This window comes from Aulonocara sp. 'chitande type north' Nkhata Bay, linkage group LG12 (genome assembly GCF_057382095.1).
Source record: "Aulonocara sp. 'chitande type north' Nkhata Bay isolate Kocher_YH1m ecotype deep benthic linkage group LG12, A_spYH_male_GT1.1, whole genome shotgun sequence".
Lineage (NCBI taxonomy): Eukaryota > Metazoa > Chordata > Actinopteri > Cichliformes > Cichlidae > Aulonocara > Aulonocara sp. 'chitande type north' Nkhata Bay.
In genome coordinates this window covers 9,507,536-9,532,824 of record NC_141355.1, presented here as the reverse complement: position 1 = coordinate 9,532,824, position 25,289 = coordinate 9,507,536, and the positions used below count along the sequence as shown (strand labels likewise).

The 25,289-nt window shown below is 40.3% G+C and overlaps 1 protein-coding gene across 1 annotated transcript in view; it reads left to right on the top strand.

Annotated features, from left to right (window-relative positions):
* Positions 1-25,289, top strand: part of zmat4a (zinc finger, matrin-type 4a) — a 150,933-nt gene that overhangs the window by 20,502 nt on the left and 105,142 nt on the right. The window contains exon 2 of the mRNA XM_086313468.1: positions 5,675-5,776. Coding sequence (XP_086169594.1) covers positions 5,675-5,776 — 102 coding nt within the window. The remainder of the gene's footprint in view (positions 1-5,674; positions 5,777-25,289) is intronic.

Here is a 25,289-nt window from a genome sequence, read left to right as displayed (position 1 = left end):
TGTCTGTCTAGGAACACATTCCCACTGTATTTTTGGATTTCAGTGGGTTATCGCAACAGCTCTGAGTTGCTATAAAATTTGCCGCATACATTTGTTGTGTACATTTCTAATTGTGATTTTTCGTCTTTAGTTTTCTACTTGAACAGATTAGCCCAAAATCAATACTCAGATAACTTTGGGGATTTCATGACGTTCATCTGCAGTTCCTGGTATGTTGGCATTGATTCAGAAAAAGAGAAAAGTCCACTGAGGATAAAATGTAGTACTGATACAAGTGTAACAGAGTAATGCCATGCTGTTCAGACAGCTCATTTTTAACCTATTGGCAGCGTCTGATCAAAAGAAGCATTTGTCCCGTACTCACTGACATTCTCATGTGGCCTACAAAAAATAATTTAAGATCTAATTAAAAGCTGGCAGAGAACAGCATATTTTTTTCTGTGTGTGCACTCTCCAGAGGTCTTTCCGTGTTGTGTTTCCTGTTCATGCACTTTTATTTTCATTCACAGTGTAACCAATACAGGCCTAACCGGTCCAAAGAATAGGCCTGGGACATTCTGATAGTCAAGTCAGAATGTCTGTTCATATGATAGGCAATGACAGAGGCGATAGAATTGTGTATTAAAATGTTTCCTACCTGACATTGGGATCAAAGCTGGAATTTTTATGTTGTGACAGCAGCAGTGCCCATTTAGCTGGTTATCATTATTTGTTATCTGAACTATTCTTAGCCAAAGGGTCATCTGCCACTAAGGCCAGCACGAGTCCAGCTCATCTGCATGGGCATTCATCCAGCTTCCCAGCTTAACACACTCCCTAACGAATTACAACTGACCTTTTTAGCAGCAGCATCTGCTGGGCACTCGCCACTGTAACCTTCTTTTCATCTTTGAACTCTTTCTCTCCCTCTGTTTCGTCAGCTTTTTTCTTTTTTTCTATCCCCAGCCTCACTTTTCCAGCTCTACGGAGCTTGCCTCCGTTGATGTGCTAACACTTTGTCGTAGTCAAAGAAGGTCGGTAAGCAGGAAAGCTGGCTTTCTGCTAATTTGATCATTGGTGTGAAATGTGCTGGTTTGTTTCTTCTGACTTCTCTGGTGAAGGAGAAACAAGGGACAGAGTGGCAACATAACTTCCGTAATGAGCTCACGGAGCTGTGCTGAGAGAGCTTGCCTGTAATGTTGTTAACAACAGCTGCTCTGATCAGATATTGATGATTGAATTGTGTAAAGGACCCCCTGTTGGTTTACAAGTGCGATGCCTCCCCTTATCCAATTACACGGGGTAAAAATTAATATTTTTCTCATTTAGAAGAGAGTCAACCTCTTGCAATTATAGCAATGTATCTGACAGTAAAATCCATTAGCTTAATGAATTGAACACCAAGGAGAGGCACATGTTAATTTGGTGAGAAGCTGTTGCTCTTTGGAGCGCTGTGCTTAATACTCAGCAGGACGTTTCCTGCTTTCTCTCTTGTGCCTTTGTGTGATAGACACACTCAGGAACAAGTTCTCTTCTCAGGTAAAAAATAATTATTTTTTTTCTATTTTTGCCCATCCACCACTTCTCATTAAGTTAATCTTTACAGGAATGAAACATGAGCTGACCACTAGGTTCAGACCTAACAACAAGGGGCTTTATTTCTCAGGACCTCTTCAGCTTACTTGGCACCACGTTAGCACAGGGATGGCTGTAACTCAGGAGGTAGAACAGGTCACCTACTGATCGGAAGGTTGGCGGTTCGATCCCTGGCTCCTCCAGTCTGCATGTCAAGTATCCTTGGCCAAGATACTAACCCCAAGTTGCTCTCCGATGCATCCATCGGAGTGTGAATGTAGTTGGTAGAGCTTGAACTCTCTACTAATGGCCGACCATTAGCTATATAACACATAGTTGTATATGTACACAGGGCTTAACAAGCTTTTGACTGGAACTATTAGCATAGGTGTACTCTTTGGGCTATAACTGAGAATATCAAGTATGAAACACAGAGTTGGTGACCTTTGAAGGGTTGGAAGTAGACTTATGGTTTGGTTTAATGCTATCCCTTCCATCTATTTTCTGACAGACCCAAACCAAACCCAATCTTATAACAGAAGATCTGTTAGGTCGAAATTCAGTTCAGTTAAATCCAATTATATAGCGCCCAATCACAACAATAGTCACCTCAAGGTGCTTATAAACCCCAGAGAAAACCCCAACAATCAGATGACCCCCTATGAGCAAGCACCTGGCGACAGTGGGAAGGAAAAACTAACTAAAAAGGCTCAGGGAGGGGCAACCATTTGACCGATTGAGGGTAAGGATACATGTAAGAGACTGGACTTGAAAAGCAATGTTTTGTATTTTTTCAGAATCCTTCTTACGCATAAGTAGAATCATACATAAAATGCTACCTAAACCTAACCCCTAAGTGATTCACTAGCCACTTTGTGGACATTATGAGGTTTTGAGGGAACAATTTGGCAAATTAGCCAAATTCTAGTTATGTAAATTGTCTGGGTACACCTCTGACTCACAATGAGATACAGATTTAAAGTACATGAATCTAATGTTTGTCTAATGGCAAACAGAAGATGCACAAGGGTGGTTTCAGAGTTTCAGAGAACAGGACAAAAGAGGAAAAAAGCCTAACGAAGGTGTTACAAGGGGTCTCGCTTCTTAGTGAAATAGGTCAATACAGCATTACCCAAAATCAAAACCACTAACAACAAATAACTTTTTAAGAGGCCTTGTTTTACTGTTATTTATTAGGCGGTGTTGAGATTTTTACAGTAAACTCCCACCATTGCTGACCTTAAATGCAGACAAAATATAGGGTCAGAGCTCACATCCTAACAATAAATCCAGCTGAATGATTTTTCGTGTCTCGCGGGATTATGCATTGTGGAGAGAGATAACAGAAAAATATTTACTTATTTCTCTGTTTACTCCACATTGTAGGGTTTTGGCCATTTAGTCCAAACTAAGATGAATATGCAGACTTTACAATGGCAGAAATAGAACTGAGACCTCCTTCTAACTATGGAAAATGAAGTCAGAGATAAGAGTTGCTTTCATTCCCAGGCTTCTGCAGAAGTTACCCCTGATGCCTCTGCTTCTTAACAGAATTTAGGCAGATTAATTATTCATTTTGCACATCTGTGCACCCTTGCTAAAATAGTGAGTGGCTCCAACTGGCACAGGCTGATAGAGCTCTCAAAGATGCTTATTTATGTTGTTTGTCCTCTAGAATCTGAACTAGAAGTGACGGTGCTCTCGACTGATTACAAGACTTTGGAAGAGAGTGGCAGTGCTGACTTATTTATGTTTCTCTTCTTCTCTTGCTGTTTATCTGCAGACACATACACTCCTGACATGTTTTGCCCCTGTTTTCTCAGTCTGACCATAATGTCTTTGCTGCCAGAGGGTAGGGTAGTGTAGGGCCTACCTTACAATATAAAGCACCTTAAGGCGACTGTTGTTGTGACTGTTTGGTGCTGTATAGATAAAACTGAATTAAACTGAATTGAATGATAGTGCAAATATTTCATACTTGAATAACATGCAAGTTTATTCTTCTGTTCTGTTGCTGGTGCTTCATATTCCAAGAATCCAACATTTTCTCTGATGCTGAAACTACTGTAGGCTGAATTTCTTTTCCACACACAAAATTTATCATGAATCATTAGGGCAATAAACAAAGATTCAGGTCTAGAAACAGAATTAGTGTAAAATCATTTTGTCAATAAATTTCCATCCTCCTACCTTGCCTAAAGACGACCACCAAATTTCTGTGTGTCTCTTTCTTTTGCTGTATCAGTCAATATAATTTTTTATGTTCTAAGTAGATATTCTCTGGCCAGTGGATGTAAATTTAGCCACTTGGTTTGTTGGCATGATGAACTATCAATTAGTAATAACAAGGAAAAAGATTTTTTTTTCATCTTTCTGCCAATGAAAATGTAAAATCCGACCCCAAATAAGCCATGCAAATTATACATTACCACAAGCTAAGTGGTACTCTCTGTGAATATTAAAGAGTACACTTATGGGAAGCTTGTAAAACCACACAGACTGGATGTAAAAGGCAGAGGAAACCTCTAGGTCTAAAACATTATGGCCAACAGGGGTGAATCATCTGAAAACTCTGAATTTAATGATGACTTTGAGACAGTGATCTTACTTCTGATTTGTGAGCTCAGTCTCTTTTTGCGTACTCTGTTGCTGCTTAAGAGCATTTTTCTGTTCACTGTGACACAAATTTTTTTATAGAATGTCATCTCCTTAACAAAAAACAAATGTTAAAGTAGGGTATAATTTAAGGTTTGTCTGCCTTGAGATTGACAAGTCTCTAATGAGCCCTTTGCCTTGGCATTTTCCAGCTCTCTGTCAGAATATTTGTGTTTCCTGCTTGTGCTTGACAAACCAGAGGACACCTGGTGCAGTTTTTAAGACCAAACTCATCCTCACCATGGCCCTACTAAGTGATTTGAGGAGGATTAAAACTTTGATGATCATATGCTGTGCAATGATTCCTTGAGTAGAGATTTTGAATCTAAAACCAATACCAAGATGCATCTTCTTGTTATTAATGCATCTTAGTATTGCTTGACAATCTTGAGCTGAATGTGTGTAAGACCAACAAAGAGATAACAGTGGACATTACCCGAAAACTAGCAAAGAACCTTCATCCTCTCAGCATGAATGGGATCCAGCCGGAGAGGGAAGACCAGTTATTACCTCAGGTGACTGAAGGACTTATGATTTTGCACTACAGAGAATCCTGTACTGCAAAATCCCCACCCGGATGGGAAACTGCATCCAATCTTTAAGACTTCTTAAAACTTGTTACAATTTTCCTACTTTTGCTAATAGCACAGAGCTATTAGCTATCAAATTTGTAAATTGAAACAAGTTTGAGATACGTTCCTCCTAAGTTCCCTCTGTCCCGTGGCTCCAAATGAAGCTGCACCTTTGTAAATGAGGATGAGTTAAGCCTGACTGCTTCCAAATATGAAATGCGAGCTTCTGTTGTAAACTAGGCTGAATTAGTAATAGAAAGCAGAGAGGGCTCAGCTATGAAAATAAAAGGTTTTTGCAGCCATGTCACCTAGAATACATTTTTTTCTCCAACAACACACAGCCTGGAGTTCAATTTTATACTTTAATGAATTCCCAGGAACAGCTCGTCTTTGATCTCTTGTTATTTATTCATTAACAAATAACATTTTAGCTTCATGTCTTAAGTGGGATATTTTGTAGTTTTTCTGACTCATTGCTTGCAAAAGCTGTTCAGCATCTGTCACTAAGTTAATAAAATATTGATTAACTGTGTTGAAAATATGAGTTTGTTGTTTACTTGCTCTATTACATCTTGGTTGGTTTGTCACAGCTCCCTGTAGACCTACAAAACAAGGCTGCCTGATAGTACCAATGGAAATCAGACAGCTTTCTGTGTTTGTGTGAATGTACAGTGGACATATTATGTCATTTTGTCAAAACTGTTAGTCAGAGAGGTCCAGTTTGATTCGGACTTGCCGTTTAAATAAAAAAACATTTTCCCTAACTTCTTTTGACTCATCCTGTCTGAAATGGGCTTTTTCTTTCAAAAACAGTCAGCATTATGTGTGCAGTTCTTAAAAACACCTGCCAAAAACGGAACTCCAGTCAGTAAACTCATTTTCTCCTTCTCCAGATGAAGTCAACAGAGGTGGACCAAGGGCTTTTCACAGACAGCTACTGCAAAGTGTGCAGCGCTCAGCTCATTTCCGAGTCCCAGCGGGTCGCCCATTATGAGGTGAGAGTCACATGACCCTGATATACTATACTACTCTATTGGAGCTAATGACAAGATTTGTGCTGTTTAGGCACTGCCCCCAGAGACACTTGGAAAATCTATCCACCTGAGCCCTGCAGCTCCACACTGACATACACCTGAGTTCACCCAGTTGTTTGTTCTTTCATTTAGCCTCAGTTGAATGCAAACCTAGAAATACAGATATAACCAAAAGAGAAACTGAACTTTGAGATTTTCCACAGCTCATACTTTAAGGGGTATTCATCCACACTACCTAACATTTTAACCCCAAGAGATCATTGCTGAATTCAAACTTTGACAGCACAGTTGCAGTAAACAAGAAAAGCCATTACTGAAAAGCTACAAAGCATTTTAAAGTTACAAATAAGTCTCTAATCTCTCATTTTGTATTTAAGTATTGCAAAGTGATACAACTAACTACTGCAAAATAAATTTAGGACTGGTGTTAGATTGGTAATCAAAGCCAAGTATTGTATCCAAATAAATCCCCCAAATTTTCCCTTCATTAACCTTACTGTTCACAAACTGAATTGCCCTTTGTTTCTAATGGTTAATATAGTTCCTGACATGGAAGCCCACTAATTAATGATATTCTATCAATAGGATTATTGAATAATCTCAGTAAAGCCCTATTATTTTGATATTTTGGTGGCTAGCTTTGGAGCTGGCTAGTAACTACCAAAATAGAGAGATGGACTAAAGAAACCACAAAATTTGTCTGCAGTATGCCAAATACCATCTCACGTCCACTTTAATGTTCTTGCAAGTGAGTTTTAAGGAGTTTCTGACAAGATAAAATAAAAAATGTAGTAAATCTATGTAAACACATCTGTACCTGTCCTTTAACCCGACGCGCTGAAACTGGCGATGCCCCAATCAGTCAACTCAAGGTCAAATTGAGGAAGGCAGCCAGTTGGTTTCCTCCTGCCTGAGCATCATCAGGTAGTGGACCTCTATCTCTCTGCAGATGCCACCGCTCACTCACTGTCAAACTGAGTTTCAAGACCAGTGAGTCTGATGGCTAGCCTGCCGCTACAGGACATCTGCAGTAACAGGAGTTGAAGGGACTCATATGAACACTACCATCCAGGCAATATTATCAAAGACTGGCCAGCTGACTTTCATTCTTTGAGAGGCTGAAAGAAAACAGTTTGAGACCTTGAGTCAATTAAGCATGTTATTGATTTCCTGTTGTTGTGCATCAGTTTGCTGAGGTAAAATCTCAAAAACGAAAACGAAATGTTTTTTTTGTTTGTTTGTTTTTTTTACATTTTTCTGACAGTGTTACTTTGTCCTAACTTTGCCTCGTCCTAAGCTTGCTTTCCTTGACTTTGAGTCAACTTTTCTTTTGCAACTCTTAACTCAGACTCTGTTTCCTGCAGGGCATAGTGCTCGCTGTGCTGCTGCTGCGGAGTGCTATTTAAAGTAGCCCTAACTGCCTATGGGAAACAGGAGAACTATTGTGTTCTTCAGGCTGTTGCAGGAGACAGAAAGTGGCTGTACCAATCCGAATCAAATATTAATTTTGTTATTGTGTGGTGAATGCAGAATACAGCACTTGGCCTGTTGCCTCCTGGAGATAGAGTGTATTTGGCTTCTATTTTAGCACAGTTAGGGTCTAATGCATGGTGACGTGTTTGGGTCATGTTGACGACAGTAAGAAAAAAGGGAAGTGCCACAACAAAGTAAACTTTTGAATCGAGATGGCAGTTTTGCATTTGAAAAGGTGAAGTGTTTGCATTTTGTTTTTGTCGATTTGATTCCAGCAGTGCTGCATTTGAAGATTTACAGTTGCTGTATATCAGACTGTAGAGCTTCAAATCTTCTAACTTGCATCTGAAACTCATGACCTCTTTCATTAAAAATATGAACATATGTATAAATCATAATAATGGTCATTAATAATGAAAAAGTGCATTTGCCAAAGAAAGAAGGAAGCCAGAAGATTTTACGTCTATGCTTCAGGTGAAGCGCTGGGCCAGTTGTGTATCTGTAGTTGAAAACTCCTTTTGACGGGGGATGCAGACCAATTTTTTTAAGCTTTTTGCAACAGATAATATGTTATTGTTATTGCCATTTCACATTTTTGGCCTTAAGGGTCTGACTTCATCACCCCTTGGAGATTCCCCCCACTCAAGGAATCTCCAAGGGAGACAGGCAATAATGATTTCCTCCCTTGGCCTCAAGCCCTGCAGGTGGATTTTGAGGTGAAAGTAGGTCCTGAGGCATATTGTTCTAGATGTACTGGCAACACCACCAGTGTCAGGAAGTGTGGGGTGAGCTTTCAGGCAAATGTCATGGTTTTCCTCCGCAACTGTATAAGGTATAGTGGGAAGAGTGTGCAGACTTCAAGTTCGACTCTGCAAAAACAAGAGAGATCAGAGGCAATAGGAGACAGACATGTAAAGGGCTTTCAGGGTAGGAATAAATAATTAAATAACTAACTGAAAAAGAATTCATAGTTAAAACTTCCTGGACCATAGTAGGGACTTTTTTATCAAATGGAGAACTTTTTCTGTATCCCCCCTTCAGATGAAATCTTTTTGACAGACTGGTCATCTAACTCACTCAAATATGATGATCTGTGATCGAGTCAGTGTTACTTTGAATTTTTAAACTCCAAAGTTAAATCAGTCTTTGGGGTGACAGTAGACATGTAATTGATCTTTAAACCTCCTTTTCAAATACATCAAAGCAAGAGCTCCCCTGCAGAGTGGATCAGAGTGGCCTTTGGTTCTCAGTTCAAAGATATGAGTGTGGCGCATGTTAATTTATGCATCTGTCTCGTTGCATGTTTTCTGATTTGGGCGTGTACTACAGCCTCTCTTGACAAGCTGCCCTCTTGCAAGCAGTGCAAGAGAACCTCTTTTAAACTAGATGCCTATTACGTTTTAATGTATTTTCCCTAGCAGTGTTGAGTAACTGCTCTTGAAGAAATATAACACAGCTCGTTAAATGTCTGATTGTTCAACGTGTCTTTCACTTACTGAGTCAACAGCAGTTTATTAGTACTTGCTTGAGTGTGGCATGTTTTAGGGGTGATCTAAGGCACTGTTTTATGGCATCACACGGATGAGAAGCAAAAAAAGGCCCATCAGGTGCTAAAAATGAACCTTAGACTCAAACGTTAGAACAGGCTTTTCCCCGCAGCACGCCGTGTAATAAATACTCACAAAGAAAATGGCGGCCGTTACAACTTATGTCTAAAAATGTATCGTTTCATGCATCTGTTAAAACACTCGACTCCAGGTACGCGACGCCCAGCTGGAAACACTTCAGCCAAGTCGAGCTGCCCGAGATTCACAGAATTTACAGAAAATGTTAAATTTTTGTGATTTATATCGTTATCGGGACGATAGATGTCTTATATTGGGATATGAGATTTTGGTCATATCGCACAGCCCTACTTCAGAGAGACCTTAAAGTCAAGCTCAGATAGAGTTCTGACAGATCAGCTGAATGCTTACCTAATAGCTTTCTTCACATCCAACTGCCAAATCTCATATAAGCTGCATCAGCCTGTCCACAGTTGGCGCTCATCTGCAAGTCGCTTTGCAACCCACCTCCACACCAGTTTCTCTCTTTTTTTAGAATGTAGTTAAGTCTTATATAATATATTCTCTTTTAACAAATTAAATCTAAGCAGCAGTCTGTTAGTCTGTTATTTGAGATGTGGCAATGCATAGCTTCCATTGTGCCATACCTTAATGACAGGACCTGTTATGGACATCAGACTGCTACATAATGACCTCATAGTTGTGGTCAGTTATTACTTAATATAGTCTGAAACAGGTGTACATTTCTGCCTTGCTTCAGTTCTTTTGTGTTATCAGAACATGGCCTTTGTTTAAAAATTAATTAATCATAACATTAATTAACATGAGGATAATATATACAGATTATATACATGATAGCATCTAGGACTGGGTGATATATTGAGTTTTTAAATATATCAATATATTTTTATACGAAATAAGAGATGTGACAATATCGTTTATATCGATATAGTCTATGTTACGTTATAATTATACTTGTGGAACCACAAGTTTGCCTCTCTTTCGTCCACTTTTGTCTCTACGCTGCGTTACTCTGCCTTGCCTCTCTCCTTCACTGAACACAACTCCCCCTCCCCCATCGCTTCACCTGCAGTTAACGACAAGATGGACACGGTAGCTATCAAAGAGGAGCTGGTCGGTAAAAAGAAAACATTTAGAGATTACTATTTTAGTGCTGCAGCATTACTCTCGTTAAAATGACGTTAACGCCATAACTGTATTAACGCGGCAAATCTCCGTTAACGAGTTACTGCGGATTGCCCCGTGCGTGGGGCTGCACGGCGTCAACGCGTTAACGGTTACCTCGTTAACGTGTTGACGCCGTGCAGCTAGCATTACTAGTATTTTCACCATTTACAACAGCGCCATAAAGTGCAAAATGAAGAGTGTGTGAAAATGTGTGCTGTATCCCAGACCACGAAGTCTCCCAGCCTCCTGCCCTGAAACAAAGTACCTTACATATAACCTAGGGCTGCACGATTAATCGTTAGAAAATCGCGATCTCGATTCATACTTATGTCCGATCTCATTTCCGAATGACAACGATTTAAAAAAAAAAAAAAAAAAAAAAAAAAAGACGACGATTGTACCGCATTTTGATCCGGGACGTAATCTGCATGAAAACAAGCGCTCACTCTTCCTGCTCAACAAATGACAAGGGCGGAGCCTTATACCACGTGATACAGAAGCTGGCTGCTAAAATTAGCAGGGAAAAAACAACGGAGAGCACGTCAGGGATGACGAGAAAGTGACAGGAGAAAATCCGTCCCGGTCAACCACCCAAACATCAATAACGGGAACCTTATACAGCGCTTCACGTCGAACTCCCGCAGGCACAAAGAAATTACGGAGGCTATCACTTATCACCTGACCAAAGATATGGCTCCCATCAACACTGTGCAAAACGAGGGATTTAGGAAATGATCAACACCCTAGACAAACGCTACACAGTGCCGTCCCGCAACTATTTTTCTATTGTTGCACTACCTGCTCTATACACGCAGTGTCGAGCAACGGTGGAGACGGAATTTCAAGCAGTACAACATTTTGCGGCAACAACAAAATGTGAGACTTTTGTTGTTTTTATGTTTATTTATTGTTTTTATGTTCAGTCTCAACTGTTGCGAAGTTGATGTGCAGTTAATAAGTGCAATAAATATTTATACTGGAAAAGAATATCGTGAGAGAATCGTGATCTCAATTCTAAGCCAAAAAAATCGTGATTCTCATTTTATGCAAAATCGTGCAGCCCTAATATAACCTTACACTAAAATCCTTTCATTTTCTCAAAAATGTATGAGTTCTGGTTGTGCTTACTGACCGCGAACCGATTTTATGTGGTACAAAGGGCTGAGCAATCTGTCAAAAATGCTTTAGTACGACTTTGGTAAGCTACGAAGCTGCACCGCTTGATGGATTGTTGGAGCATTACGGCTAGCGGAGTCTGGAGCCTCGTGGAGTAATGCATACTGTGCTTCAATATAATATTACCGTATTGTGTGCGCACAACGAGCACAAATGGCACCTGTAAGAGACACGCTTACGAAGCGGATTTCAAACTCCAGGCTGTCAGTCACGCAGTAGAACTTGGGAACAGAGCAGCGGTGAAATCTGTCTGTCTTTGTTATGCTCAGCGTCTTTTAGTTTACATTTTGACTGCACAGTTGTGAGCGTTTTGTTATGCACAAAAACAACATTGTTTTATTTTATTTATGGACAATTATTATTTAATAAATGCTGATAATTTATCTCTGAGTAATTTTTTCATGTACATCTACGCTGTATGTTAATAAAAGTGCCTGTGTGAGATCTGGGACACAGTGTGACTAAGAATTCTCTTTTAGTTCTTACTTTATGGCTTTAAAAAATATCGAGATATATATTGTATATCGCCATCTAGCTAAAGAATATTGAGATATGAATTTTAGGCCATATCGCCCAGCCCTAATAACATCATGTAAATACTTAGTGCTTCCAGTCCACACATCCCCAAGGTAATATTACACTGAAATCTGATTAAAGGTATTATTATATTGAGTACAGAGAAAAGAGATAGTTTAAGATGATCCGAGCTTTGTGACATGTTACAGCTTTGTGATATTCTGCTGGAAGCAGCATCAGAAGGCCGATCCAATGTGGTCATAAAGAGATGGACACAGTCAACAACAATGCTCAGTTGATACTAGGGGCCCAACCTGTGCAAGGAAAATACCCCCCACACCATTGTGTCACCACCAGCAGCCTAAACTGGTGCTGGTGGTGTTGGCGGGATGGATCAGTCCTTTTTTAAATTCTGGCCCTGACATTTTGATATCACCGCAGAAATTGAGAGTTGTCAAACCAGACAACATTTTTCCAGTCTTCCTCTGTCCAATTTTGTCAGCTCATGAGAATTGTAATTTCAGTTTCCTCTTAGCTGACATTGGTGACATCTGCTGTGGTCTTGGTCTCCACTATCTACGGATGGAAATATTTGAATACTTGTTAAACGCCTCACTATTTTACCTAGCTGTTATTTCTGTCTGTCTGCTGTGTGGTAAATTGCAGGGTTTATCAGATCATTATACCCTAAAATAGCTTGTATTATGGAACTGAGGTTAATCTTATTATGATTCAGTTTTGAAATAATTCTCTGTAGGTTTATGAGTAGGAGAGAAATGAACACGAGATCCATTGTTATGTAATTTTTTATTTAATCTTTAGATACAAAATGAAGTTTGGAGCTTTCACCTATACAGGAAAATCTGGTTTCAAGGATTCGATCTTTCCAGTCAGAGGGAAGTCCTGGAAAACGATGTAAAATCGTATATTTCAGCAGCATGAGCTAAACATGCCACAGCAGACTACCTTTTGCACAGTTTCATAAATCTAAGGCAATGTGTATTTCAGCCACTTCAAGCTGAATAATCTCATTCCCCACATCCAGGAACAATGCCTGTCAAATGCTATTTGTCAGCACTGCAGAGTCATTTTCAAAATGCCACCACACTAATCCAGCAGCTGCAGCATGTATGACTTTTTCCGTGAAAGCTGTATCAAGCTCACATTTTGCATTTTCACTCCACTACATTGTGATTCTCCTCTCAGTACATAACATGATCGAACAAGAGCAGAATTCAACTGCATTGGGGACACTCTTAAAGTTCGAGTAGCTCACTATTGGCTGCTTGTGTTGTTCTGTTCACTGCTATGCTCTTTGTGCACTTCATGTCCTCACTAATAGGTTTCTATTATCTCGGAGACATTACAAAATGAGTTTGCCTTTCAACATTTTATGCTATGCTTTATGCTTTATACAGCAAATGACTCACTTGGCTTGTAAAGAAGAGGAGAAGGGTTTAGGAGCTCAGCTAATATACAGTGTAATACTACAGTACATAATTAAATATAATGCATGTGTGTGTTAGGCTAGATTTGGTTACATTTATTAAAGCTTAAGGTTGAAAAGAAACCATGATGGTAAAATAGTCCATTGAGCTAGTATAGTGGTGTAGGGGGCAAACAGAGCCAATAAACCAGTTATTCCCACCACCCATCCCCCTACCACGGCCCTACAACATCTTAATGAGCAGCTGTTTACTGTGCTGAGAAGAGACCAGACTAAAACATACCATTTATGACTCTGTACTGCCTTTCTTTCCCGTGCTGAATGTCTTTTTCGGAAGTGCTCTCTGGCTGAACAAGTGTTTAATATATAATAGTGGTTTTTTTTTCTTTCCTACTTTTGTGTTCTTTTCGAATTGAATTGAATATCTTTATTGTAATTGTCGCTTGAACAATGAAATTAAAAGAATTGTCTTCGATCGGTGCTGAAAACCTTAAAATAAAACAATAAAAAAACAGAACATTTACATTCATTCCAATACATATGCCTCAATTAGTTGCAAGTTATTCCACAGCATGGTTGGTAATGCTGATGTTCAAATACGATATTGCTGTTGGGTAGAAGCTGTGTTTAAATCTGTTTGTTCTTGCTTTGATTGTCCTATACCTGCCCGAGGGCAGCAGTTTTACCAGGAAATGGCTGAGGTGAGAAGTGTCTTTCATGATGTTCTGAATATTTCACTGTTTATTTGATCTGACACTAAATATTTAAAATATACAACAAAGAGGAAAAGCATCTACCAATACAGGAGTATTCATAACGTGTGTACTCAAACTACAACAAAAAAATCTGCTTCCGATACATGCAGTAGTTGCTATTCATGCTAGCTTGTGTAGATAATGCCAAATTTGGTCACAAGAGGACCGTAAATCACAGTGTGCACAGACAATAAAACATAATTTATAGTACAGAACATTGTTCTGAGACAGAGATCGCTTTCATGTTGGTTTCACGCTAATTAAGTTTATTTTATTGATTTGACTAGTCAAGCACTGATTGACTTGCCTGTCCTGATAACCGATCCATGAGATAACATACTGTAAATTGTAGTTGGCTAAATTTGACAAAGAGCAGTGAACTTAAGATCTACAATGTAAAATTAGTTGAACATCTAGCTTGTACACAAAAAAAGTACAGTCCACTGGAGCTCACGGTATAAATCGGTTTATCAAAGTTATTTTCACACAGTGTCCCAACTTGAACTCCACCGCCAGGGCCTCTGCCCTTGACTTCCACCCGACACAAAGATTTTCTCTATTTCTGTCAAACATGCTGCCCACCACAGCTGTAGCTGCTTATGTCACGGTCATGTCATGCACCTGGCCTCTACAGCGCCTCTTGTAGGTTGTGAGCCCACAGAAGAAAAGAGTCAGTTAGGATCTGACTAGGATGTTTCCTGGACGCCTGGGTGAGGTGTTCCGTGCAATCTATCAGGAGAACATGGGACCAGAACATGCAGGAGAGATTATGACTTTCAGCTGACCTGAGAACACCTCAGTGTTTCGCCAGATAAGCTGGAGGAGGTGGATGGGGAGAGGGAGGTTTGGGCTAGTCAGTTAGTCTGCTGCCCTTGCAGCCTGGCCCCAGTTAAGCAGAAAAAAATTGATGGATGGATATTTTCATACTATTTATTTTTCTCCGTTGGGTCTTAGGGTTTTTCAATGTGCCAAATCCCAGTTTATCCCATGGTGGAAAGACTATTTTGTGATGCTTTAGTTTTTGTTACTATTTTACCGGATTCAGAGCAGATAGTTTATTATATTTTCTGATTTTATGATCTAAGTTATCAAGGAGTTATCAGGGAGTCCATAAAACAGACTGGTGGGTGTCTTAGTGTTGCCTATGTTTTCATGTTGACAGTTTGGAAAAGATTTTACCAAGATAGGAACACAAACAAGGCTAAATCATATCTTAATATGATTTTACTTTAATGCAACATTGCACTACACTGCTCCTCTTCCATTCTCTCCACTGCATGTAAGTCCCTGTCTCATTCATGAGCTTAGTGTTGTGTCTGCTGTATTCGCACATTCAGCACTCCAATCAGACTGCTGAATATGTCTGAAGCGTTAGATGTCTAGAGAAGACCACAGGGCCTAATAACTGCGACTGGCTCAGACGATATCATGTGCCCTCAGGGGTGCTGCCATTGCTGTCTCATCCCGGGATGTCCTCGTTTTCCAACGCTTGCATGTCTTTTGTGATTTTCATTTTGTGAACTAAATATACCTGTTCAGTTGCATGTTAACACAGATATATCTAATCAGTCAATCGTATGGCAGCAGCTCAGGCATGCAGACACTGTCTGTGATGTCCAGATGGTAGGGCCAGAATTTGGCATGAACAACATAAAAGCATGGATCTATCCTGCCTTGTATCTACAGTTTAGACTGGTGGTGATGTGATAGTGTGGCGGATATTTCTTTGACACACATTGGGCCAGCTGAGCATCATGTAAAGTTACCAGAGATATTGTTGCTGACCATATGCATCGCATTTGAAATTCAGCTTTTCTCACTTTTTAAAACAAATTTCTCCCAAAACAACCTAAGAAAGCGTGAAATCAACATTTTATAAATCCTGAGCAGTTACTCCTCCTTTCACTGACACAGGCTCATCACTAAACTGTAGCATGTGAGTGTGTAGGAGAGTGTGTCAGCTATTGACGAGGTAATCTGCATTTTCCATGCAGCTCAGTTTGACCTCTACAAGTATTGATTTTTTGAGGGAGAGGATTAGTAAATCACTGTAGTTCAGTGTGAGTACTAGTTGTTTCTATCACTCCAAAGAGGCACAAAGGAAGGATCTCTACCAGCTGCTATCATGAGTGAGAATATGCATTCTTGGAGACACGTATGGTAGCAGTAACTACCACCAAGGTTTTTATCTTTGGTAGTCCATGAACAGATTTTTATGCAGTCAGTGGAGTCACATAGAATTGCCTTTCACTCATGAATTCCTGGTGTCTCATACACTAGCAGTTTCTGTGCAGCCCTGGCCCTGGCCCACGTGTTTGTCTGATAAAGAAAGAAACTAATTTCCGTGATCCCTTTGTAATTACCTCCCATGCATCATTAGCCGAATGTCGAGGTCTGCTAATACCTGCAGCAGGTGCGTCAGAGAGTTTATAGATGCTCTTGTCTGCATCTGGAAGACTGATGTCCACATGGCCCCCATCTGCCATCTCCTGTCATTTTCACAGGCTTTGGAGTTAATGGCATGGAAATATTAGCCATTTCTAGTGCTGGCAGAAACTAATCTACAGTAGAGAAATGAGACTGAAAAGTGCTGTTCCACTCAACCTGAAGTGTGATCACTGGAAAACATAATCAACAGTAGAGCGACTTTGCTTCATTATCAGTCTCTGTTATTAAATTAAAGAGTAAAAGACAATTGTAAGCTCCTCAGGAGTCTGTCTCTCCGTGCCATGCGATAACAGCACAAACAAGAAGAAGATTAAAAACGCTTCCAAACATGTTGGCACAATGAAAAGTGGCCCAAAGCTTCCCTGGTAAGCAAAAAACACTAATGCAGCAGCGTTTACACAGTTTAATTATGAGGCTGTCTCACTGGGAAACAGAGGAGTGAAGGAGTGGTTATTAATAGAAAGAGTCCTGCGAGATCAGTTGTTAGCCCGTCCTTAAAGCAGAGAGAGGGAGAGAGAGGCAGAGGGAGAGAGGTAGGTGAAACAGTCCTTTTGGCTCTTGAAAGATGATTAAACAAGTTCCAAACAGCCCAGAATCTTCCTGACAGGGAGGCGTTTAGCCCATGATGCGCGTCAAATTAAAAGAGCGCGAAATGCATATTCCACTTGCAAATAGATTGAATTCCCTCACAGTTTCGCTGTGACTCAGCTCATAATCCCAGGCAAGGTTTTCAACCCTCCCAACATACACACACACATGTGCTTCTGGCTCTGTGAGGCACAAATTCCAAACAACAAGCCCAATTTTCAACATTGCATCTCGCCTTTGGTGGTTTGGTACAATTTGTTTGTTGTGTGCCATGAAAGTTTTGTGCTCTGCGGCTGCTGTGACACTGCTGCAGTGTACCAATACAGAGGATGCTGAGAATCATTAGCATAAAGAGAGAAAATTACAATCATGATTATAGTCAATAGCAATTATGGAGTCTTGACAGGGACTTCCAGTCAATCCAGTCTCTTTTATTTAGCAGGATCACAGGAGGGGGTTGGGGCCTATTCCAGCTACCATAGGGCGAGAGACAGGGTACATGCTGGACAGGCCACCAGTAGGGCTAACACAAAGAGCCAGACAACGATTCACACCCATGGGCAATTTAGATTCAACAACTGAAAACCATGAGAGAGAGAAACTTGGAGAGAAACCATGTGATAGAGTCCCAGGAGAGGAACTTTGGTAATCTATGAGTTGATCAGGAGTGGCAGAGAAGTATGTGAATGTGGTCCAGGATAAGTATGAAGACACCAAGACCGTGGCGAGGTGTGCAGTAGGAGCAACAGATTCAAGGTGGGATTGGATTACATCAGGTATCGGCTCTTAACCCCATCTTGTTTGCAATAGTGATCGACCGACTGACTGATGAGGTCAGGCCTATAATGTTTGCAGATGACATTGTAATCTGTAGTGAGAGTAGTGAATAGAGGAAAGAGAACCTGGAGAGGTGGAGGCATTATTTGGAGAAAAAAGTAAAGGAAGTTAGTAAAAGCAATACAATTCAATTCAAACCTAGGGATGGGTACCGGTATCCAGTGCCATCATGGCAGCGGTTCTGACATATACGGTAGTAACCAGACCGAAAAGCAGCGCACATTTTGGTGCTTTATTTCGGTGCTTTTTTTTCCTGAGCCAATCATTTTACGTTTCCGAGGATAGTAGGCGGGTCCAGGTACGTACGTTCTTTTAGATCAGAGCTACAGATTAAAAATGCCCAAGGCGAAGCGGTCAAAAGTCTGGCTGTACTTCGCAGTAAAATATGCAAACTCAGCAGCCTGCAACAACTGCTTTAAGCTGATACTGTGATACTGTCAAAGGAAGTAACACCTCAAATCTGATGAAACACCTGGCAACGCATAGCGTTTTTTTAAAAAGCCGAGAAATGCGCCGTATTTGATAGCTTGCTGCGAGACCTCACACCGAGCGCATCTACTGCGGGTGTGGTGCCTGTTATCGGACCCGGAGTTAGCAACATCCCCCAAAAACCCGAAGAGGAGAGTCCTGGCCCCTAGCCCTGCCAGTGTAGCAGAAATGATGACGGATGATGATGGCAGCAGCATCCGTTCTTCTCTGCGTGAGTAGCTTAATGTTGTACGTGTGTAATTTATGTTGAGTAGGCTAACCAATGCATGTAAGGTGAACTAGCAAACATCATCGTAGTTACATGCAGCTGTCCTCTTGTTTGATGGCAGATGCTCCCTTCACCCTGGCCAAAAAGGCTATAATGACCAAAGAAAGAGTGGAAAACAGTTAAACATGAGATGTTTTTGGACAAAGTTTGTGTTTTTTCCATTGTTTAAGCACTGCTTCCAGCCAAGAGTGATACCATGTATGCCCTATAGCTGCAGAAAAGGCTAACATTGTTATCTTTTTACAAAAAAACAGCTGAACATGAGAGGTTTTTGGACCAATTTTGTGTTCTCCATTCTTTAAGCACCAGTTTGAGCACCGTTTAAGCACCGGCACCGTTTCAAAAGTACCGGTTTGGCACCGGTATCGGATAAAACCTAAACGATACCCATCCCTATTCAAACCCCGAGAGTAAGAAGACCACCTATGAGCAGGGACAGTGGGAAGGAACAACTCCCTTTTAACAGGAAGAAACCTCCGACAGAACCAGGCTCAGGGAGGGGACAAAAGACACATTGTGGAGTAGAGCCAAAAAATAAAATTAGTTAATGATTAAATCCAGAGTGGTGTATAAACATACAGAGTTAAAATAGGTGAGTGAAGAAGAAATACTCAGTGCATCATGGGATATCCTCAGCAGCCTAGACCTATTGCAGCATAACTAAGGGAGGCTTCAGGGTCACCTGATCCAGCCCTGACTAAAAGCAAGACCAAATATGTATGTGAATGAGAGCAGGGCTGGTTTAACAGTGAAAATGCAAGGTAGCTAAATTGTAATACCTGAAGTACAACATACAACGTACATGAGAGGTGATGAAGAGAGTGAAGGCAGGATGGAGTGGGTGGAGAGTGTCAGGGGTGATTTGTGACAGAAGGATAGCAGTGAGAGTGAAAGGAGAGCTTTACAAGATGATAATGAGACCTGTAGTTCTTCTTGCTTTGCAGCAGTGGTGCATTATTACCTCTCTGCGCTTCAGTTGAGTTCTTATGGAAGTTTCTTTTATGGATTAGTCATTTAGTGAGTAAAAACGACTACAACAACAAAAAAGGCAACACTTTCACTGCAGCCCTCATATGCAAGTTAAAGTCCAGCTTTTGGGAAAAATTGTCTTGAAATTCTTGGAAAGAGGAACAAAAGCTTTGTAAGCTCAGGGGAATTTGAATGAGATATAATATTAGTAGCTGTCAAAAATAGAATCAGCAGAGTGAAGAGTCCTCAGGCTTAAAGGAAGATGCTGGACTTGCACATTGTACCGCCTAACAGTCCAATGTTTCCTTGAAACACCCCTTTCCCCCCCAAAAAGACATTAAAACATAACCGAAGCTTTCATGGCATTTTCAACAGACTTCAGCTTTTATACTGGATGGCCCATTAAGCCGACAAGCTTGTTCTCTTTGATCTCACAGGGTTTTGTTTGTGGTTGATACTGCGTTTTTAGTGGGAACTTGAGAATTGACTGCATGGCCTACTTTGACAGCGTTGACAGTGTTCTCTCGGCAGCCTCAGGGTTTGCTCCCAGTATTGTCTACCGATCTCTGCAAACCAGCCTTTGGCTTGCTGCCAAGCAAGCTTTAGTCAATCAGCTTTCAGTGTGAAAGCATTAAATAAAAGAAATCTAAATGAATCCATCTAGTAATCATCTGAGGTGTCAAGTTGGTTATCAAAGCAATGAGGTGGCGTGGCTGCTGCTAATTCACATCAGACTGTCAGCAGTGAAGAATGAAGTTGCTTCCTGTCCTGAGAACAAATTGAACTCCTGCTGTGATTTATGCTCTGATTGCAATTGCTTGTGTCGGTATGAGCTATCTGAAGTGAGGTTTATTTTCCTGCAGTGGATAAGTTGGCAGGTATTACAGTGACAAATGCGAGAGGACAGGTGAAATGATTTGAAATGAGAGTGTTGGACCAATATATTCGACCTCTCTCAGTGATACTGATGTAGGTTGTGCTGATGAATAGGTTTATTCCAAGTGAAGCTCAGCAGGTGCTCCCATAACCACCAACTTCTATTAGTTCTCCACCATTTCTCATTATACGTACACAGACTCCTTATGAAGCCACGTATCACTTGTGGGTAGTCAGTCAATGTATTTTCTTTCCTGCAAATTCAGAATTTTAAAAAATTGTCTGTAAATCAATTTTTTAAATTGAATCTTGCACAAATCCTAAAAGATGTTTCCTGCTGTTTATTCCAGATGCTCTGTTCTGATTTTTCACAGATGTTTCAAAAAGAAATGATACAGCTCCAGAACTCATGCACTTTTATGGACATAGTATTCCACCAAATACTCCACAAGAGCAGAGATTATTTTGCAGACTCTCAAGAAGGAGCTCAAGTTATAACCACTAATTTTTATCAGTGTATTGTGAATACACACCTTATAAAGCTACAAGTTCAAAACCAACAAAACTTACTAAGAACTGTTTCACCCTGGAAACACTGAAAAACAGGGCCTATAGAAACAGCATAAAAAATGACCAAGTCCAACTATAAGTAGCCCGTACATGGAGGTCATCAACAAGGACATCAACAATAGACATTCAGTAGACGTTAAAAAAAGACGTTGCCTGGCATCACAAAACAACCCCATCAGTGGACCAAAATTGCATGTCCAAAAGTGACATATAAAGATGTCACTCCGATGTCACTTTGTGCATAGCGTAGTCGTTGTGCAGTTGATCACAACCATTTCAAAACCAAATAGAATCGTTTTCAAATGTTGCATAAAAAACCCCAAAGACACATGGGTTTACTTCATAGCAAGCAGTGCACGCTACATTGGTAGTTACTGCACTACTAGGCTGAGGGAATAGCCCATAATTTGCATTGCATTGGATTGCACTGTGTTGGGTCTGCGCTTCCACAGGCCCCGCTGGTTTAGAGACTTATTCCCGTTAACGAAGCAAGGAAGCAAGACGAAGAGCTTTAACCTGTTTTTACTTCCTAGCAAGAGAGGCTGGTCGGAACCAGGCTTTTGGAGCTGAGCGCTCCTCACCTGTCTCCTAGCCAACTTCAAATAAACAGCCTTCCTTGCTGCCTTTTTATTGAATACAGTGAATACAAGCACCACCCATTGTAAAACCCCCTATGGTCACAAAAGGTTAAAACAGTGTGTGTGTGTGTGTGTGTGCGTGTGCGTGTGTGTGTGAGTGTGAGTGTGTGTGTGTGTGTGTGTGTGTGTATTTGGGGGTTCGTTTGTGTGACCTCCTGCTCACCAAAGGGTAATCTCCCCCACCCTGTATATGGCTTAACCCCTCTAACGGTTTCACCATACACAAACACAGGTGAGGTCATAAAGGCAGGAAGTAAAACATCCTCACTATTCTGTTTTATATTGATGATTCATGCATGGTGGTGTTGGCATTTCATATAAGCAAGCAATAAAAGTGCTTTACAAAGCCAGTGTGCAGCATACCAAAGTGAAAATAACTGTAATACAAAATGAAAATAAATAAAAAGAAAAGTAATGGAAGGAAAAGTATAAATCCTCAAAGTGATTGTGGAAATGCTTCAAGTTATTTCTTCATGAAGTCGCTCTGTGAGAACAGTGAGGAATTTTGATTAATGATCAGACTGGGAAAACAAGGAAGCGCACTGCCTGACAGCACCAACTATGCTTCAGCCTTAGTGTCCATATTTTCCTCATCCAAAGGATTAAAGATTTTTATTCCGCTCACACTGATTTCTCTGATCTATCTGGGACTATGAACATGTTCGACATTCAGCTATACTATCCATTAAACATCAAGAAAGTTTTAAAAAATGGTAGTTTTTCCAAGTACAGTAGTCTCACATATATCTCTAAACCCAAGAGATAATGGTAGAAGAAGCTATTTGTGTGAGGTGATGGTGCTAACCACTGTACCACTTGTTAGCAACAAGGTCAATTTAAGTATCATATAGAAGGATGGGGTCCTTTGTATCGTTTTAGAAGTACACTGAAGAACCTGTACATATACACGGAACTGAGGAGCTTCTTCGTTTTAGTTTTAGTCTGGACTGTGAACACTATTTTCCTCACAGCTGTGTCTGAAATTAAAGGAAGCCAATTATGTTTGGCAGCTACAGTTTTTCTATTTATTTATTTTTTAGGTTAATGTGTTGCAGCAGTTGAACCACTCTGTGCATTTTGCTGTTTTGAAGAAAACTTTCTTTCATTCTCTGTTTAAGCCCTCTGTGGTGTTTCCGAGTAAACACACTGTAATCCCTCCACAAAACCCTGCATGGACCCAGTGTTTTGATGTAAACAAAATGATTCATGAATTTTTGCCTGTGTGAGTGTGGCCTGCAGTGTTGTTCCCCACAGCGAAAGGGTTTGTATTAGACCTGAGGGGTCCAGCAGCAGTCAGAAACCCTCTGCCTAAATAATCCAGGGGATGGCTACCAGGTACGTAACACAACTCAGTTCAGAGTGTCCTAAGACCTGTGTCACAACATTTTCGTCTGATTTGCTATAATTAGAAGGGCCCAGTGAGGCAAGCACACAGCCACTGGTCTAGTGCAAGTCATGAAACACTCAAGGTTACATTTGGGTAAAAGCTTCCAAACATGACCTGAGAGGCAACGAGGGTTGTTGTTGTTGTTAACCAAGTTATGTAACAGGTGTCGACAGGAGGCACTGAGTGCTGTGATGATGCTGCAATAATGGTGCAGGCTGGTCCTTTTAGGCAAGGAATGGGCAAGTTCTTGAAGTTGGAATAGAAATACTCTACAACGTTATATTTTTGGAAGTTATAAAAGCTCTTCTTATTTGAGAGCAAAATGACAAAAATGGAACAATGATGTGGAAAAAGTTGAGGTGCTTCAGCTGTCAAGATTTTTACCCATCATGCCGAGGTCTTTCATTTGTCCCAAATTTGTTTTATAGGAAAAAACAAGCCCAAACATGTAGAAAGAGTCATGAAAAATTATTTTCAGCCACTGGAAAAACAAGGAGCCCTGCAACAGATGGTGCAGTCCCCACAGAGTCCCCGTCTCAGCTTCACAGAGTCAGTCTGGGATTACATAAAGAGACAGCAGACAGTCAGAAACCCTAAATCCACATATGAGCTGTGGCAAGTTCTCCAGTCTCTCTTGAAAACTGCTTTGAGGAGAAACAATGAAACAATAAATCAAACTAGTCAAGCATCCTTGCTTTACAATCAGTGCAGTTTTGGTAAAACTATATGAAGCTATATAGGGATTTCGAACAGATATCAAATGTGATCTGCTCATTGAATGGTTTTTATCAGTTATCAGTCCCATGCATATCAGCAGTAGGTGGCTTTCTTTGCTCATAAAGCAAAAGTGTTTTTATCTTCAAAAACCTCTGGTTGCAAGGTAAAAAGTGGTATGCTCTTCTGCTGCTCTACCTCCTGGTTGAGCTTTGCGCTATGGCTTTGAATACTCTGGCGGAGTAGAAAAGCACCATATAAGAATCAGCCCGTTTAACATTTAAATGAAATAAATATTTGATCCCAAAGGAAAATTTACTTAATACTTGTAGAAACCTTGTTGGCAACCACAGCGGTAAGACAATAATTGTAGTTTTTTACTAGGGTTTCATATATCTGAGGAGGGATTTTGGCCCACATCTCTTTAGAGAAACTCTCTAAATCCTTTAGGTTTCCTGGCTGCTGCTTTGCAACTCAAGGTTTTAGCTTCTTCCTGGACGTCTGGAGCCTGGCCTAATTGATAAAGATAGTCCTGACTGATTGGTTGGTTGGTTGGTTGCAATTTGTCTGCAACGTGGGCACACAGTAAATCTGCAGAAGCCAGAATTTGAGATTAAATATTTATTTCACAATCATATACAAATGATTTTGTTCATAATTTAATATGTTTTTTCTGGAAACTACCATAAATATTATAGACTGTTAATTTTTGTCAACAGGGGATCAAATATTTTCTTCACTCTATTTATTTTCTGTTCAATCATCCAATTTGTCTCAGTATCTTATGACAAATGACACACTTTGATTAGGGACTAGTGACCAGGACAGAAATATTGTAATTGTAATTGTTATCTTGCCCTTATCTTCTCCTGTGAAGGACAAGCAACAGGACAGGACTAAATGCTTGATGTACTATAATAACCCTACTTTAAAAATGTGAGATTCATCATATTTTCTCCTGACAATCTGCCCTGGCCAGTTAGCTGCTTTGCAGTCTACATGGTGCACTACTGCAGCTGACTGTGTCAGATTTATAACAGCTACAACTAACCTGAAAGAAATGATAATTATACTGCAGTGGTTCTGCTGAGGGACCAACAATGCCACAATTTTTGGTCTAAGGAATTAGACAAATGGGATGTTTTGGCAGCTAATGCTCCGTAAACACCCAGGGATGAGAATGCTGTCAACCTAATTTATCTTGTGGATGAAATGAAAAAACTAACTCTCCAGGTATGACTTAAAATGAAAGGAGCTAAATCACATTACTAAAACTTTTATAGTGAAAATTCTTAAGTAAAAGCATCATTTGTTGGCAACGTGTCAACCAACACACTGTACTAATGTATTAATGGAAGGACGTGTGATGGAGACAGCCATTGGTTGTTGGTATAAATATATGTAAACTGGACTAAAGCACTCAATTTATGTCAGACGTGGTCTGAATTTGTACACCTCACCATAGGACTGATTTATAGTTCCCTGCATCTCGTACAGAATTACTGTTAGTTTATAGGGAAAAAAAAACAACATTCTGTTTATTGGTGTTCACTTAAAATAGTGTTAAAAT